The sequence below is a fragment of the Molothrus ater genome, chromosome 25, assembly GCF_012460135.2.
Source record: "Molothrus ater isolate BHLD 08-10-18 breed brown headed cowbird chromosome 25, BPBGC_Mater_1.1, whole genome shotgun sequence".
Classification (NCBI taxonomy): domain Eukaryota; kingdom Metazoa; phylum Chordata; class Aves; order Passeriformes; family Icteridae; genus Molothrus; species Molothrus ater.
The window spans coordinates 2,388,119-2,405,390 of NC_050502.2; the positions used below are offsets into that span (position 1 = coordinate 2,388,119).

The 17,272-nt window shown below is 52.6% G+C and overlaps 1 protein-coding gene across 1 annotated transcript; it reads right to left on the reverse strand.

The window, feature by feature from the left end:
• Positions 1 to 339: 339 nt before the first annotated feature.
• LOC118696427 (potassium voltage-gated channel subfamily A member 3-like) lies at positions 340 to 13,335 on the reverse strand. The gene is made up of 2 exons (XM_036398587.1): positions 9,953 to 13,335; positions 340 to 774 (listed from the first exon to the last, which is right to left on the reverse strand). The coding sequence occupies exon 1, from the start codon at positions 13,229 to 13,231 to the stop codon at positions 11,471 to 11,473; it is 1,761 nt and encodes a 586-aa protein (XP_036254480.1). The 5' UTR covers positions 13,232 to 13,335; the 3' UTR covers positions 340 to 774; positions 9,953 to 11,470.
• Positions 13,336 to 17,272: the final 3,937 nt, after the last annotated feature.

Here is a 17,272-nt window from a genome sequence, read left to right on the forward strand (position 1 = left end):
GAATTGGGTTTTTAGACCTTTTCTACCCTGGAAATTCAATTTTTCCTTAGTTTTTTGTGGAGCGATCCTGATAGCAAGGCACAACTGTTCGACACCCTTTTCCTCAGCACCAGCAGAGATGTTTCTTTCTAAATAAGGACTTAAAGTAAATCACAGCCTTTGGTACAGTACAGAGCTACTTATAAAGGGCATTTCCAGGAAAGTGAGAAAAATGGAACAGGAATGATTCTCAAAGAGCTGAGAACAGCCCGTGGCCTTCGCCAGGGAACAGCGACAGCAACCAAATTTCCCCCCACTCCCTCCCACCCCAAGAAAACACTTGGACTGAGTTTCAGCAGCTCTGCTTAACATTTCCTTTCTGGTTGCTTCATCTTTCAAGAGATTTTTTTTTTAAACAATATTAAAAAATACTGAAATTATGTCCAAGTGACTTCCACCTCTCCTCCTCCTTTCTCCTGGCTTTGCTCAGTCCTGTTATATTGCACATGAGTTGAAGATAATCTGGCTCCAAAGATGTTCCCTTCCACATAAAGCACTTGTTAGAAAACACAGATAAAGTGGGGAATATTCCATATATAAATACATATATATGAAATATGGACTGGGTTTAGCTGGGGAGGACAGGCCCTCTGTCAGTGGGGTCCACGGCAGCGTCGGTCACCGTGTTGGGATGTTGGGATGTTGGGGATGTTTGGGATATTTGTCATTTCCTTGGAGATGTTTTACTTCTCAACACAGTCCTGAAGGTCTTCATTTCAAAACTTCTTCTGTGATCTGTTGGGCAAAGCAAAGAACCACTTTTATGCACAGCCTACTTTGGAAAACAAGAACAGGTTCCTTTTTTTGCAAATAAAGTGGAAGAGAAGTTGCACATTGGTTCCCCCCTGACAAATTCCCAACTCCATTTCCCACGAAGGAGAAATGAAAATTTTCTAATTAAATTCTTTAATGGACTAGATGCCACACAGTCTAAAGTGAGCTAAAGATAGGAAAAAGATTCATTAAATTTATTCTTGTTATTAACTGCTATCTCACATTAACGGCAAGTTCCAAACCCAGAATAATTAGTGCCAAGTGGGTTTTCCTCATGTTTTTATCTTAATCAAGTTGAGTTTGTTCTGAGCTGATGTAATTCATGAGATATTGAGCAACTGGTTGATTTTATAAATCCAGTCCAGGTGCTGGGAGGAGCCAGGGCTGATCCCACTCCCAGAGCTTGGACTCTGGAGTCACTCACAGAGCACAACCCCAAAATTCCATTTTGATGTGGGGATGGGGGTGTCCAGAAAAGGGCTCAAAAACTCCCCCAAATTCTGTAGTGCCAGAATTGCACAACACTCAAGGGACTGACTTATACAGGGAGATGCTCTGCTCTGTCTTTGAGACACTAAAATTTCTAGAAATTTCAGGCAACTGTTTTTAACCCTCTCATCTTCCAAAAGGTCCATGTTCTGCCTTACTTCACACCATGGCAACTGCAGCATCCCAGCTGCCCAGGTCAGATTGTCTGAGCTGGGTCCTTCATCAGCAGCTGGTGATGAGGGGAAGTTTGGGAGGAGCTGCAGTCACAGCCCAGAGCCCAGCCCAAGGCACCAGGACCTGCCTGGTCCCAGCTCAGCCCCGAAAATCAGCCTGTTTTCCCCAAAGGGAGAGGCAGGATGGAGATTGCCAGGTGGGATCCATGCACTGAGGAGGGAGAGACCCTCCCTCGGGATGCGGCAGGCATCAGGATGCAGGGATGGAGATGTTGCAGAGATGAAGCTGCAGCAATAATGAGGATGTGGGAATGAAGTTGCAGGGGTAACGAGGATGCAGGGATGATGAGGATGCAGGGAAGATGTTGCAGGGACAATGGGGATGCAGGGCTGATGATGTTGCAGGGCTGATAAGGCTGCAAGGGAGAATGATGTTGCAGCTGTGATGAAATTGCAGATGAAGTTACAGGGATGAAGTTGTAGGGATAATGAGGATGCAGGGATTGCAGGGTTGATGAGCATGCATTTACAGGGATGATGAGGATGTAGGGATGGTGATGTTGCAGGGCTGAAGTAGCAGGGATGATGAAGATGTAGCTATGATGGAGTTGCAGGGATGATGAGGATGCAGGGATGATGATGCTGCAGCTATGATGAAATTGCAGAGATGAAGTTGCAGGAGTGATGAGGATACAGGGATGATGATGATGATGATGATGATGATGATGATGATGATGATGATGATATAGGGATGCTGAGGATGCATCTGCAGGGATGATGAGGACGTGGGGATGTAGGAATGGTGCCACAGGGATGCTAAAATCCAGCAGAGAAAGGAAAGAGGTGGGAATCCCTGGCAGCAGCAAAGATCCCCTTGTGAGGCAGTGCAGCACGGGGAAATGAGCTTCCAGAGGGGCTCAGTGCTCTGAGCAAGGATCCCAGGCAGTTGTTCAAGCACCAGCTTATCCTGAAGTGCCAGCAGGGCCATTCCTGGCTGAAAGCTAACAGGGCTTTCTGCTTTATTGCACTGGGTTTGCTGGGGATTAAACCCCTCCCACCTGGCAGCCAGCAAGGGCTCCAAACTGCCAGGATCCTCAAGGATCACTGGAGCATTACACACTCAGTGAATAAATGAATAAATAAATACACAACTTAGACCCAAACAGAACCTTCAGCCCAGGAAATGCCACTGGGCAAGAAGGTGGTGGTGGAGTGGGGACTCTGCAGATGAAGTGGTAAGGAACAATTTTAATTCCCACCAGGCAAATAATGCAGTGCTTTGGGGTACCCTGGGGTACCCCAGGGTATTAAATAACAATTTTAATTCCCACCAGGCAAATAATCCAGTGCTTGGGGTACCTGGAGCCTATCCAAGCTGTATCCTTGCCAGGGAAGAAAGAAATGCCAAATCCTCAGCCTAACAATGGTGTTATTTCTCTGGATCCAGTGAGTGGGAGTGAGAAGTCAGGATCATTCAGGAGCTATCACTGCTCCAGCTCCTGAAGGGATCCAGATGTCTTCAGGAGTGAGGAAATCCTCTCCATCCCAAGAGAAATAGAGGATATTAAACAGCAGCCATAAAAATTAGATGTTTTTAAATTGACTGAGCCAAACAACTTCCATCTAAACACTCAGAGCTGGCAAAGCAGCTCCTGGGAGTGCAAGTACTGAGCATCTCCTGAGTCCTTCCAGAGCACTGGAAAACAGCTCCTGTTTGGGACAGCTTTTTAAGGGATAAACAAAGTGACCTGCAAAAATGATGTGTCTGGCCATCTGTCACTGATCCCAAACAATGTGATGAAATGGCTGAGAGTCTTAATAGAGAATCAAAGAGGAAGATTTAATTGATGCCAATCAACACAGGTTTTCTGTTGAGAAAACAGATCTTATCAAATTAACTGATATCTCTGACTAAGTCCCAGACTTGGCTGATAAAGGTGCTTGTGTAATGCCCTCCTCCAAGGGAATTGCATGGCTGATGGACAAGAAAATTGAGCAATAAAGCAAAATTCCCAGGAGATGTCCCAGGTGAGGAACCCAGCTGGACCCAGGTGCCATTCCCCACTCACTCCTCCCTGTGCTTTCTCAGAGCATCTTGCAACCAGGATGGGAGACACATCCCTGAAAATGTCCAGCCCTGGGAGAGAACAGCCCAAGCTTGTTTCTGATGCTGCAGAAAGAAGATTGCCTGCCTTAATTCTGAGGGGTTTAAAGTGTGGAATATCATTCAGGCACCTGCACCCACTGAGGCACAGACAGAGGTAGAGAAGCCCTCAAACCTTCAATGCTACAACCAGCTCACAGCAACTCCTTCCTCATCCCTACTGAAAACTCAAAATCCCAGCAGCCAGGGCCATTTCTAAGCCCAAATTTCTTATGTCTGGTTCCTGACACAATGCAAAGGTGTGAGGTTAAATTGTTACAGAGACACAGGGGCAGCTCCGAGCAGGGACCAGCAAGGAGGGAGAAGAGGGCTCTCAACCCTAAATTCACAGAGCTTTCAGGAGAAATGGGCCAGAAGGGTGGGAAAGGGAAGATGCAGAGTGAAGAAATCACAGGAGAGGAGGATATTGTGGGGAGCTGAAGGCAGAGCTGGCAGCTTGGGAGGCTGTGTGAAACCTCAGGCTTCCCTCCAGCCAAGGGAAATAACCGGGATTATTGGGGTACCCAGGGCAGGGTCTGCAGGCTTTTTCAGCCTCAAGAAAGCTGAATCCCATAAAACCTTTGGAGGAGTCCTCACTCCTTGCTCCATGTTTCAAAGCTGCCTCTTCCTTCCCCAGGAGTTTCATTGCAAACACCTCCTGAAGCTGCTTGGGGCCATTTACAGGTGGGGAAACTGAGGCACAGAGGAGCCCAGGGAGCAAATCCCACAGAGCTCACAGAGGGAGCAGGGACACATTTCCCTGGAGCACCAACCCAAACCTCCTGCAGGTGCCAGCATCACCCCCTGCCTGCTCTGTGCACAGCTCCTTCCTGGCACCAAGGGGCCCAAGAGCAAACGGAGCCCTCTGCAAACGCAGAAAACACTTTGCAAAGTGTGTGCTCATCCCCTCCATCCTCCCTCCCAGCCTTCAGCTTCCCGTGGAGCAACGCCCCAAGCACAGACCCTGCTGCAAGCCCCGATCCTGCTGCCAGCACTGAGCAAACCGTGAGAAAACCCCAAAGGATTTTCATCCCCTGTCCTCCAAGTGGGAATGAAGCCGCAGGGATAACGAGGATGCGAGGATGATGAGGATGCAGGGAAGATGTTGTTGTGCTTTGGAGGGAGCTAAGCAAAGCAGCTGGGCTGGCCAGCCTCAAAATAAAGCTGACTGCACTTTGCAGCCTTGTTGGGGTGAGCAGAGGGGGCCACGGGCTCATCTTCCACACACATCCCACCCCAGCCTGCCCAGCCAGCGTGCTCAGAGATGCTAAAAATGAAATGCAACCACTGGAGCAAAGCAGCAGAGCTCCAGCACGCTCAGAAAAGCATCGGAATCACAAGTCTGAAGGAAATGAATCATTCCTAAACAAACCCAGCAGCGCCTGCTGCCGTCGGTGCGGCTGAGCCGGGGCTCTCACGATGAGTGCACGGAGCCAGCAGGGAACGGCTGCTCCCGCCCTGAGCACGGAAAAGCAGCGATCAGGGGGGAGAATTCCAGCTCCTCCTGGCTCCAGTGAGGAGCTGAAGGAGATGGGAGACATGTTCGAATTGATTTGAGCGTGTCTTGGTTGATAAGGAGGAGCAAAGTGACGGTGCCCTGCGGGGATGCTCATGCGGGGAGGATGAAAATTCAGGCTCTGAGCGGTGATGAGACACAGACAGACCCTGATGAGACACAGACAGACCCTGAGCCCTGTGGGTGTCAGAGCAGCACGTTAATCGTGGAAGGAAAAGCACAGAGAGGCTCACGGGGTTTATGTTTGTGGTGAGTTTTGCCAGAATCAGGGATAGAAGGGCTCCTGCTCTTCCACACACGGGATGGTTTTCAGGAGCACAAACTGGGATTCGCTGAGTGACAAAGAGCAGGAGCTTTGACACCTTCCCAGCAGGGAGCAGCCAACACGAGGGGACAAACAGCCCTGGGACAGGGACAGCATCACCCACCAGCCTGTGCCAAGCATGGAGCGAGAGCTCTCCATGGCATCCCAGGCTCAACCACAGTGGGGCCAGCAGAGGTTCACCATGAGGAAGAGCTGGGAGGGGCCTGGAGATGGAGCTGGGGCTGCTCTGCAGGGATCCCCTGGGGCTGGGACCCTCTGCAGGGATCCCCAGGCAGTGAATGTGTCCCTGCTGGGGGATGGCTCTGCCCTAAGGCACAGCTGGGACTGGATGCTCCTCCTGGTGCCAGTCTCATTTCTGACCTAAGGAACCTCCTGAAATGGGTCAAACACCCTCCACTGCTGGACAAGCGATTCCCAGCTCGGATGAGGCTCCTCAGGGCATCCAAAACAACCCCCAAGTGTCCTCCTCACAGTGGTGATGGCCACGTGCCCAGCTCTGTTTCCAGCAAAAGAAGCACAGAGCTCCAGCCCTCCGTGCTCAGTGCCCACCTCTCACCTCTGGCACAGGGACAGGGCTGACGCCACCTTGCACCCATCAGGATTGCCTGGACTCAGCCATGCAAACAGCACCCAGGGAAATGGGGAAAGGCACCAACATCTCACCCTTAACACATCCTCCAGCTGAACACCACCCCAAAGCCCAGCCAAGGGACCCAGAGCAGGGAGGGTGCAGGGGAGCAGCAGCAGCTCCAGAGGAGTGAGAATTCCAAGGATATGGCCCTGCCCAGAGCACCCTGTGACCATCAAATCATCAAATGCTTTGGGTTGGAAGGGACCTTAAAGATAATCTGTGACAAAGATCATATAATATCCAGAAATCCCTTATTTCCCTGCTCCCTGGGAAACAAGTCCCTCATATGACTGCCCTTGTAGGAGCATCCTGGGACACTGAGCTCTCCTGCCAGGTACACACAGAACTGAGACTGAAGGGCAAGATAAGGCACAGTTAAACCCTATTTGCCTGTTTGCACTGCCAGCTTTGCAGCCTGCCCAGAGATCGTTTGCTGAAGCATTTAAAAGCAGGGAAAGCCAAGCCCTGCTTCCCTCGGGCGGCGGTGGAGCCTCCGTGTGCTCGCACCAAGATATGCATATTTTAAAAGCTTGGCAGGAGAGGGCTCCAAACTACACAATTAAACGGATTTTACACACAACGCTCCCCGTACAAGCCAAGCACTGCCAAACACCCTTTCCTTGTGTACATCCCTGCAGTAGAGACCACTTCGGAGCAATGACCCAGGCTGGCTCCTTCCATTCTGCCGGGGAAAGCGCTTGTCTGCCCTTTGCCGCTGCTTAATTGTCCATAAACTGGGGATTAAAAACAAAACCGACTTCTTTTGTCAAGGCATGGAGCAGGAACAATTGCCTGGGAGGAAATTTAACCCTCCCGGAGGAAAGAGATATCTGCAGCCCTTGTCTGTGTCCACACGTGGGGTGGGATGGATACCCCAGGCACCCGAAGGGCATCTATTGTGCTGGAGAACAACAGAACCTTTTGGAGGAGCTCAGGCCTGAAAACACACACAAAAAAAAGAGGGCAAAGAAGCAGGAGAAAAAGGTGATGGTGTCAAAGCACCAAGTGGAGGGGCCACGTTATGGCTGCTGCACCCTCCAGCACCAAGGATGTGTTTCAAGGAGGCATCCAGGGCTGAAACAGGGGAACAGGTCCTAAAATACAGGCAGAGGGAAACTGAGACTGGAAACAGGGGAACAGATCCTAAAATACAGGCAGAGGGAAAGGGAGACTGGAAACAGGGGAACAGGTCCTAAAATACAGGCAGAGGGAAAGGGAGACTGGAAAAAGGGGAACAGATCCTAAAATACAGGCAGAGGGAAAGGGAGACTGGAAACAGGGGAACAGATCCTAAAATACAGGCAGAGGGAAACTGAGACTGGAAACAGGGGAACGGATCCTAAAATACAGGCAGAGGGAAAGGGAGACTGGAAACAGGGGATTAGATCCTAAAATACAGGCAGAGGGAAAGGGAGACTGGGAACAGGGGAACAGGTCCTAAAATACAGGCAGAGGGAAAGGGAGACTGGGAACAGGGGAACAGGTCCTAAAATACAGGCAGAGGGAAAGGGAGACTGACAGCAGTGTGTGAAAGAGAAAACAGGAGGTACAAGGCTCTGCAGCACCAGTGCCCCTGTGTGGGGGTTGGAACAAGATGTTCTTTAAGGTTGTTTTCCACCCCAACCTTTCTGTGACTCTGTGATAAACTGAAGGCACCAGGGGTGGGAGCTGCCTCTTCCCCCCTCACTCCCATCCTTCAGTGTCACTGTGTCTCTCAGGTGACAGCACAAAGGGACATGGCTGTGGAGACCAGGGATTGCCCAGAGCTGTGGGGACCCTGCTCCCCTGCTCTTGGGGTGCTGGGCAGCATCAGCAGAGCCTGTGGTAAGACCCTTTCCTCCGTTTAATGTAATCAGCCGGGTCTGGGCGAGCCCTTTGCCTCACGCTGATGCTAATCCCCTAATGCTGCCCCTCTAAGCACATTAGGGACAGGCCAGCCCAACGAAGCCCAGGCTCCTCTGGAATCCCCAGTGGCTGCTGAAACGCTGCCTTGTCCTAATGGGGCAGGAGAGCAGAGCCACTTCAACAGCAGCTGGCTGTGGAGAGCCCAGGGGTTCAGGGATCTCTCCAATTCCTGGCACAACACGTGCAGCAGCCAGCGCCAGAGGAGCTGTCAGACCACAGAACAGAAGGCATTTCTCAGAGTCACTGAATGGTTTGGGTTGGAATGGATCTTAGAGATCACCCAGTCCCAGCTCCCTGCCATGGGACACCTTCCACTAGAGCAGGTGGCTCAGGTGGCTCAGTTTCTCTCACTGAATGGCACCCATGAGACAGCAGAGAGAGGATGCAGAGAGGGCAGAACATCCAAAGGATATCCCCAGTTTTCCACTTCCACCTTTGGGGGTGTATCTAAAAGACAGAAGCAGTGAATTTTTGTCTTTCAGTGATACCACTCAGTACTGAAAAGTATTTTTCTGAATGTGAAAAAGGGGAGATTTAGGTCAGATATTGTTTGCCCAGAGCAGCTGTGGCTGCCCCTGGATCCCTGGCAGTGCCCAAGGCCAGGTTGGACAGAGCTTGGAGCAGCCTGGGACAGTGGGAGGTGTCCCTGCCATGGCAGGGGTGGGACTGGATGATCCTTAAGGTCTCTTCCCACCCAAACCATTCTGGAATTTTACCAGAGCCAAACTGCCTTTTATCCCAATGGGTGAAGAGGTTTCCTTGTCACCTCTCCCATAAAGCATCTTTTGCTGTCAATAAAATCCCTTTTAAACTACTCTGCTCCTACAAAACCAGGCAGGGAGGAGTCAGGAAAACAAACCAACAGCCTGCAAGGGCTCTGCTCGTTTTAGATGACAGAGAAACTGAAAATTGTTCTGTGCCATTTCAAGAACCTGTGGTTTCCCTACCCTGTGCAGCTGCCACGGGGAAATCACCAACCCAGAACCCTTCTGCAAACTCTCCTGAGTGCCATGTTTCCACTGCTCTTAAACTCAGACCCTCCTTTTAGGAACAAGCATGTGGGAAAGCTTTAATAACAATAAAATTTAATAACAATGAAAGAGAATAAGAGTAAAAAGTGAGAGCTTGTAGGCAGAAATGACATTTCAGCCCACTGGCAGCCTGGGGAAAAGGCACACTGAGGTATTCCCAGCTATCCCAGACAAGGAACCCCAGTTACTCTGGACAAGGAATCTCAGGTTTGTAACTTCCCATGATGTTCCAGAGCACCTCCCTACTAAAGATCATCTCTTGGACCCTCAGCTGATGAAAACTCTGGTAGCTCAAATAAAACCATCACACCCCAGCAGCCAAGGAGGGGCTCTGATGTTTTCCTTTGGTTCATTGACTGTGGCTAAGGGAGGGTGCTGCAAACCATCTAGATCCTTCTGAGTCTGGGAAAAATCCCAGCTAAACTGCAATTTTGGCATGGCCAGGATCTCTCAGGACAAGGCCCCCCTCTCCACAGCCCTGGGACTTCACAGGCTGGGGCCAAATTTCTCTTTGCTGTAGGTATTTAACAGCCTGCCTGTTCCATGTGCTACCTCAGAGGAATTTGGCTTTTTTTAAACCCAAAATCCAGGAAAACTGAGCAGAGCTGCAGCCAAAGCTCTTGAGGCCAAGCTGCTTTTGGCCTGTGTCAGTGTCAGGGGCTGGATGGGAGCACTAAACCACTGAAATCACCTTTTTAGCACAGAAGTGAAGCAATCCAGCTGCAGAGAAGCAGCAGGGTTTTCCTCCTCCCACAGCACTAAAAAGCAAATACAATCAGAGGAGCTCTAGGATGTGATCCCACTTTATCTAACGTGTATAAAAATACCCGAGAGCGGCAGGATAAGCTGGAGAATAAAAGTAAGCAGTGGAAAGCATTGGTCCAAAAAAAACCCAACACTATGACTCCATTGCGTGCAGAGCTCACCTGATCCCGTCAGATGTCCCATGGCCCCTGGCATACATGTGAAGATGAAGCCGGTGATTTTTCCCAGAGGGATTTTTTGGTTATTTTTCAATCCTGATTTTTTTACTGTCCCCCTTGTTTCACAAAGCTGCCGAGGTTCCCCGGCCAAGCTTGCTCGGTGCCAGCTCCCACTGGGTTTGGGGTGGTTCTCGGTGGAGCAGGATGAACCTCCATGCCCAGATTTCAGTGCCCAGGTGAGGGACAGGTGGATCTGGGGGCGCTTGTTGCCTGTGGATGCTTTGTTGGGCACACGGGAGGAGCAGCAGGACAGGAACCAGGAGGGGGGTGCAGAGCCACGATGTCTTGTGGGATGGAGGAGCTGGAACCATCTGGAAAGGCTTTTTGCGGGAAGAGCAAGGACCGAGGGGGATGGGAGAAGGGATGCCATGACAACCTTTGGGGGTTTCCCAGGAAACCATGGTCACCATGGCAACTGCATCACTCCGGTCGGAATTAGTGACTTCCGCTGGAAGGCGTGTTCGCCACTTTAATCTCCTGGTGATAAGCGGCTGCATCTCCTCCAAAGGCATTGCAAAACGAGGGGGAAACATCCCTTTGTCTCCGGCTGGGCGGGTTGGAGGCTCCCAGGCACAGCGAGGAGCCCGTCGTGGATCCCGCTCCGTGCCGACACCGGCGGCTCCCGACAACATTCCAGTCTGCCTCTCGTGTCCCTCCTCCCGCACACATCCCCGCTGCACGGCCGCAGATTTGACATTGGAGGAAATAATTCCATCAGGTTACAGGGGAAGGGAATCCAGAATAGAAAATGAAGGCTGAGGGAGGTTTTGGGGTTTTTTTCGATTTAAATCAGCATTGATTGCACTCGGTCTCTGACCAGATTAGAATTTCATAAACGATCTAATGGGGAGAAAAAGGAAATCTGGGATGTGCCCGTAATGGCACATCACATGTTTCAATATTAAGCATCAGTTAACGATGTGGTAACAGAGACTCTCTGCAGAATTAAATGGTTATTTCCTCCCAGCCCCCTCCCAGTACAATCTGCCTCATGTTTTCCTCGTTCCTCCACCCAGTCCGAGTTTGTTAATCCAACAAGTTATCTTATGTGATGGAAGGGAGATAGGCTACACACTGCCCTTAGGGAGAGAGGGGGAAATTCAGGAGCAAAGCAAGAGGTTCCCCAAAAGCCCAAAAAGCAAAGCAGCCCTGCAACACGTTGCAGAACAAACACCTGTCTTGACAGTGAGTGTGGCTTGTCTTCATCCTCCTTCTCTTTACCCTTTAGCTGTCCTCTTCTTCAGAGAATTTTAAATCCTTTTACTTTTGGATCTTTAGAAAGGAAGGATCTAAAAAAATAAAGGTATAAAAACGAGGGCACACACAGGACCGACGATGGTGCATGTTCCACACAACACCGACACACAGTCACTTTGCATTATTATTGGTATTATTATTATTATTGGTATCGTTTCACCGCATCCTCAGATTTTGTTGCTGTTCGTTTGGTTTGGGTTTGTTTTAAACATCCGTAAAGATCTTTTTGATGTTCACACAGTTGGGATTGTTTGTTGTTGTGCAGTTGCCTGCTTTAAAGGCAGCCTGTTTGAATGCACTGTGGTTGATCCCCCCTTCCTCAATCACCATGTACTCGGACTTGCTGAGGGTGGAATTGCTGCGAGCCTTCTTCATCTCCTCGCTGGACGAGAGGTGCTGGCAGCTCCCGACGTGCATGTACTGGGCTTGCTCCTCACCCTCCGTCTCCCGGTGGTAGAAATAATTGAAATTGGAGACGATGACGGGCACGGGCAGGGCGATGGTCAGCACCCCCGCGATGGCGCACAGAGACCCCACGATCTTGCCCCCAATGGTGATGGGGTGCATGTCCCCGTAGCCCACGGTGGTCATGGTGACCACGGCCCACCAGAAGGCGTCGGGGATGCTACTGAACCCCGAGCTGGGGTCATCGGCTTCCGCGAAGTAAACGGCGCTGGAGAAGAGGATGACGCCGATGAAGAGGAAGAAGATGAGCAAGCCCAGCTCCCTCATGCTGGCCTTGAGGGTCTGCCCCAGGATCTGCAGCCCCTTGGAGTGCCGGGAGAGCTTGAAGATGCGGAAGACCCTGACGAGGCGGATGACCCTGAGGATGGCCAAGGACATGGCTTGCTGGCCATTGCCTTGCCGCTCAGCCAGCTCCGTGCCCAGCGTGATGAAGTAGGGGATGATGGCCACAATGTCAATGATGTTCATGATGTTCTTGGAGAAGGTGGCCTTGCTGGGGCAGGCAAAGAAACGGACCAGCAGCTCAAAGGAGAACCAGATGATGCACAAAGTCTCTACCACAAAGAAAGGGTCGGTGAAGGATGACACCATGGAAGCAGGCGAGGATGAGGAGTTGGTGAAGACATCAGGTGGGAGAGGGCCGCCGCCTGTCCCGAAGGTCCCCCCAGTTCCCTCATAGTCATGGTCATCCCTGAATTCAGGCAGGGTCTCCAGACAGAAGATGACAATCGAGATAAGGATGACCAGGACAGAGACAATGGCAATGCCTCGGGCCGGCCCAGAGCTCTCGGGGTACTCGAAGAGGAGCCACACCTGGCGCTGAAACTCCTTCTCGGGAAGCGGCCGCTGCTCCTCCCGAATGAAACCTTCGTCCTCCCGAAACTTCTCCATGGCCTCCTCCCCGAGCTGGTAGAAGCGGATCTCCTCGGAGAAGATGTCGATGGGGACATTGACGGGACGCCGGATGCGCCCTCCCGACTGGTAGTAGTAGAGGATGGCGTCAAAGCTGGGACGGTTACGGTCGAAAAAATACTCATTGCGGAGGGGGTCGAAGTAGCGCATCCTCTTGCGGGGGTCCCCCAGCAGCGTCTCGGGGAACTGTGCCAGGGTTTTGAGCTGGGTCTCGAAGCGCAGCCCCGAGATGTTGATCACCACGCGCTCGCAGCACTCGTGCTCCGCAGCGCCCGCGGGCTGCCCGGCGGGCACGGCCGGCGCCGGGGGCTGATCGTAGCGCTCCCCCCCGAGCAGCGCAGGGGGATGCTGGGGCTCCTCCAGCAAAGGGTCTCCGCCGCCGCCGCCGCCGCCTCCCACCACGGTCATGCTGCCTTCCTCCCCTTCCTCGCCCTCTTCCTCCTGCTGCTCGGGGCCCGGCTGGGGGGCGGCGGGGGGCAGCTGCTCGGTGTAGCCCAGGTTGTGGTGGCTGCTGCTGGAGCCGCCCCGCGGCTGCCGGCCGGCGGAGGAGGCGGCCGGAGAGTAGAGCAAGCTCCGGCGCTCGTCCATAAAGGTGTGGGGCGGAAGGGGAAAGGGGGGAGGGAGGGGGGATCCGAGAGGCGGCAGCCGAAGCCTCTTCTTCCTCCTCTTCCTCCTCCTCCGGGCGGAGAGGGAGCAACAGCCGCCCAACTCCTCCAGCGGCTGCCGCTGCTCTGAAGAGCTGAGGCTCTTCTCAAAAAATCCGCCCCCAGCCCTGGCACCGCCTCGCTCAGTCACCGCTCCCGGAGACACCCACCAGCCCCCCGGCCCTGCCCCGCAGCCCCCGGGCAGCTGCGGGCACCCCCTCCCCTGGCCCTGCTTAGGGGAGCCCCATCCACCCCCAGGCAGCGCCCAGGGGCTTCAGGCTCCTCCCGGGAGCATCCTTTGCTGCCAGCGGGGAGAGGGGCTTTTCCTGGCAGAACTGCTGCCTAGAAAGAGTTTTTTCTGCCCTTCCCCAGGTGAAATGCAATTTTGACTCGGAATTTCGGCGTTTGCCTGCTGGTTTTCAGCGACGGTTGCACACGGTGGGAGGCTGTGGGCAGTGGAAAGCCGACAGCGTGGCCAGACCCAACAGTTGTTTTGAATCAGCGTCTGGGTTAGGCTGGGGATTGTTTTTCTCTGTCTAGGAGAGCGTGTGCATGTGTGTGTGCATGTGTCCGTGAGTGTGGGTGCACACGTGTGTGTGTGCGTGTGCTTCCCCCACCAAAATAAACCCAGAAGCAAAGCTGAGCCAGCCCTCTACCAAGGAGGTTCCAGGCTGAACCCAAACCTGCATTTCAGACTTTCCATCAAGAAAGCCAAAACCCTTCTATTTCCTTTTCCTTTCTTTCTGCCTTCAATTGATCTTCTCAAGCAATTTGTTCAATTGTGAGCAAAAGGGACTTTTTCAGGCAAAAGCCTCCTCTGCAGGAGCCCAGAGCTGGAAAACACCCCATCCCCAGAGATGTGCATCCTCTGATCTCTGCATTCCCAGCTCTCCCCCAGATCCCCATTTTTCCAACCCCCTGCAAGAGCTGAAACACTTTAACCTCCAGCCACGTGCCAAGGGGGTTCAGGCAACCCAGGGAGCTCCAGCTTGGGAAAAAGGAATGGAATGGTTTGGGTTGAAAGGGACTTTAAAGCTCATGTCATTCCACATCCCTGCCATGGGCAGGGACACCTTGCACTGGACCAAGAGCTCGGAGAGGAGAGGAGAGGAGAGGAGAGGAGAGGAGAGGAGAGGAGAGGAGAGGAGAGGAGAGGAGAGGAGAGGAGAGGAGAGGAGAGGAGAGGAGAGGAGAGGAGAGGAGAGGAGAGGAGAGGAGTCTACGTTCCCTTCCAGAGCCAGATGGGTGATCCTGCCATGATGGAGGTTAAAACCCCTCCACCATCCCCACTTGAGCTCATCATCCCAGTTATTTTTAACCAGCACAGCCTCCAGAAGGTAGGGAGAACAACAGATGAAAAGATCAAACTTATTTATACTTTAAATCAGAAACAAGCTGTCCAAAATATGCAGCTCTGGGGAGGGAACAACAATAAATATTGGTGCAAGAGCTGACTCCAGACTCTGAATGGCAGATGAACAGTGAGGATGGAGCCTGGCTGAGCTGAGCCCACCAACCTCTTTGAGACTGACAGAGGGGAAGCAGAAGCAGCCTCTGCCACCAGAGACCCAGGAGGATTCCTGAGGGAATGGGCCCCAGCAAGGTGGGCATGGGCAGGTGGATGCTCACCCATGCCCCACACAAGGAGAGCTGTCTCCAGGCCATGTCACCCCGCCCCAGACTTGGACACAAGTCCCTTGGTGCCACCTCCATCCTTGGCTTTGAGCCCCAATTTTGACGCCTGGTTTTCCTGAGGGTGTGGATCTCCTGGCAGGAGGGAGTTGGGAAGTTGCTCCCCCACCATTCCTGCAGCAGTTTGTGGTGCTAACCAGCACAGTGAGAGCATCCACTCCTCCCTCCCAACCCACAGCATCTCCCAGCCATCCCAAAACCCAGACAAGGCAGGAAGCAATGCCTGGAGCACCATTAACCCTTTAGCTGCCCTTATTGCCTGTAGGTTGGGAAAAAATCCTGTAAGCAACAATTCACACACAAGTCTGAGGCTTTATTTTCACGAAAATGAAATAACCATCATCCCTTCACCACATATATGTGTGTAGCAGCTAAAAACTTGTCTGGCTCATCCCTTTTCCCTGCTAGGATTTCTGCCAATAAATCAGTGTTGTCTGGTTGAAGGCAAACAAACGAGGCTGCCTCAAACCATAAACATTTATTGAGGACACAAGGCTCAAGGCACGAGGTGCAACTTCCATAATTGTAATAATTTACCCTGCATCTGTCAGGGGCAAACCCATCAGGAATTACCCAGAGAGAGCCACAGACCTTTGGGATGCTGCTTGGAAAAGCCTTTCCTTTAAGAGCAGCAGGATTAAGCCCGTACCCCACAGCTGCAGCAGACATTAACCCTTGAGCTCCGGCGGCTTTGCCCGGGATGGGATTTCTCCCGGAGCTGGCCGTGCCCTCCTGGCCCTGTTTACTCCTCCTTACCGCTTCCCTGTAATCCTATCAAAGCCAATTAGGCTGTGCCAGGCGAGCAGCAGCGCTGCAGGCAGGGAGAAGCCGAGGGGCAGATCCTCCCCAGCCCTTCCCGCAGCTCCTGCCTTCCCCTGGCTCTTCAGCCGAGATTTGGGGCAGCATCGGGGGTGCAGCAACAGCATCACCTCCCCTGTGAGCCCCAGCCAGCCTCACACGCCCTCCCTGCATCCAGGAGCTGCATTTTTCAAGCAGAAACAGAGGTGGTTCCAGGTCAAGCTTCAAAAGGTGGAGGTCTGAGCACAAGGGAAGGGGAATAAAAGCCCAGGGGAAGGGGCATCTCCCTGGTGTCCAGCCTGGCCAAAGCTTTCCTGTAATCTGGGAGCTCAATGCAGCACCAAACCATCTCCTCTAGCTGTGCTTTGCTGTCTAATGTGAGATGTCCCAGTGTTCCCTCTGCAAATTTCCTTCTGCTTTTTCATCCATCTCTTCTGCTGCATCTGGTCTCGACAAATTTGATTTTGTTCCTAACGGCCATTTAAGAAATCCCCCTGTGCAATGGTCCAAGGCTGCCCTGGAGCAGCACATGCAGTTTCTGTGAGGAAGCAGAGCAAGCATTGCTCTTTTCCTCCCTTAATGGCCTCCCCAGGCCCCATTTCCAAGCAGAGGGGATGAACAACTTCCCCCTTTCTCACAGCCAGACCCAGACCACGAGGGCAATTCCCCCAGCATCCCTCCCCCAGGGACATGGGCTGCACCAAGCACAAAGCACATGGGAGGGACCTTCAGCCCAGCTCTCAGTTATTCCCAGCCATGGGGCTGCCTTAGCATCCTGCTTCCACCTTGACATTTTCCTTCCTTCTTGATGAATCCCAGTGCCTCTCAAGCAGCATTTTGGGGTTGTCCTTCTCCCCCCAGAGCTCCCCTTGGCAGCATCAGCAGCCAGGCAGTGTGGACAGAATCCAGCCTGGCTGTGAGCAGGATCTCCCCTCCCCTCCCCTCCCCTCCCCTCCCCTCCCCTCCCCTCCCCTCCCCTCCCCTCCCCTCCTGTTTCAATGGGAACTCTGCTTCCATTGAGAAATCTGGGACAAATCTGCTCATATTTACTTTGCAGGATCAGAAACCTCTCAGCGCACACACAGTCCCAATAATACCTTAATGCACTGCAAATGCATTGTCTGTCCTCCCACAGCAAAGCCCCAACTGCTCCAGCCAGGCAATGCAGCTTTAACTCCCTCCAGGTTTCTCCTCTTGGGAACTTGAGCCCTCCTGTGCTGCTCAGAAGGGACAAATGTCATGGAGAAAGGCTCAAGGTTGTCACTGAGGTCACCAGTCACAGGCAGGACTGCAGGGGCTGATGGCAGCAAACACAGCTCAGCATCAACCCAACCTTCTGAGATTAACTGGGGGCAATCACAGAATCATGGAGTTGTTTGGGTTGGAAAAGCTCTCTAAGGGGATGGAGTCCAACTGCCCACCTAACTGCCAAGGCAACCACTACACCATGTCCCCAAGTGCCACATCTGGGTGTCCTTTAAATCCCTCCAGGGAT

What these genes read in the sequence shown, in the direction of transcription:
- LOC118696427 (XM_036398587.1), bottom strand. Translation starts at nt 13,231, where the DNA reads ATGGACGAGCGCCGGAGCTTGCTCTACTCTCCGGCCGCCTCCTCCGCC.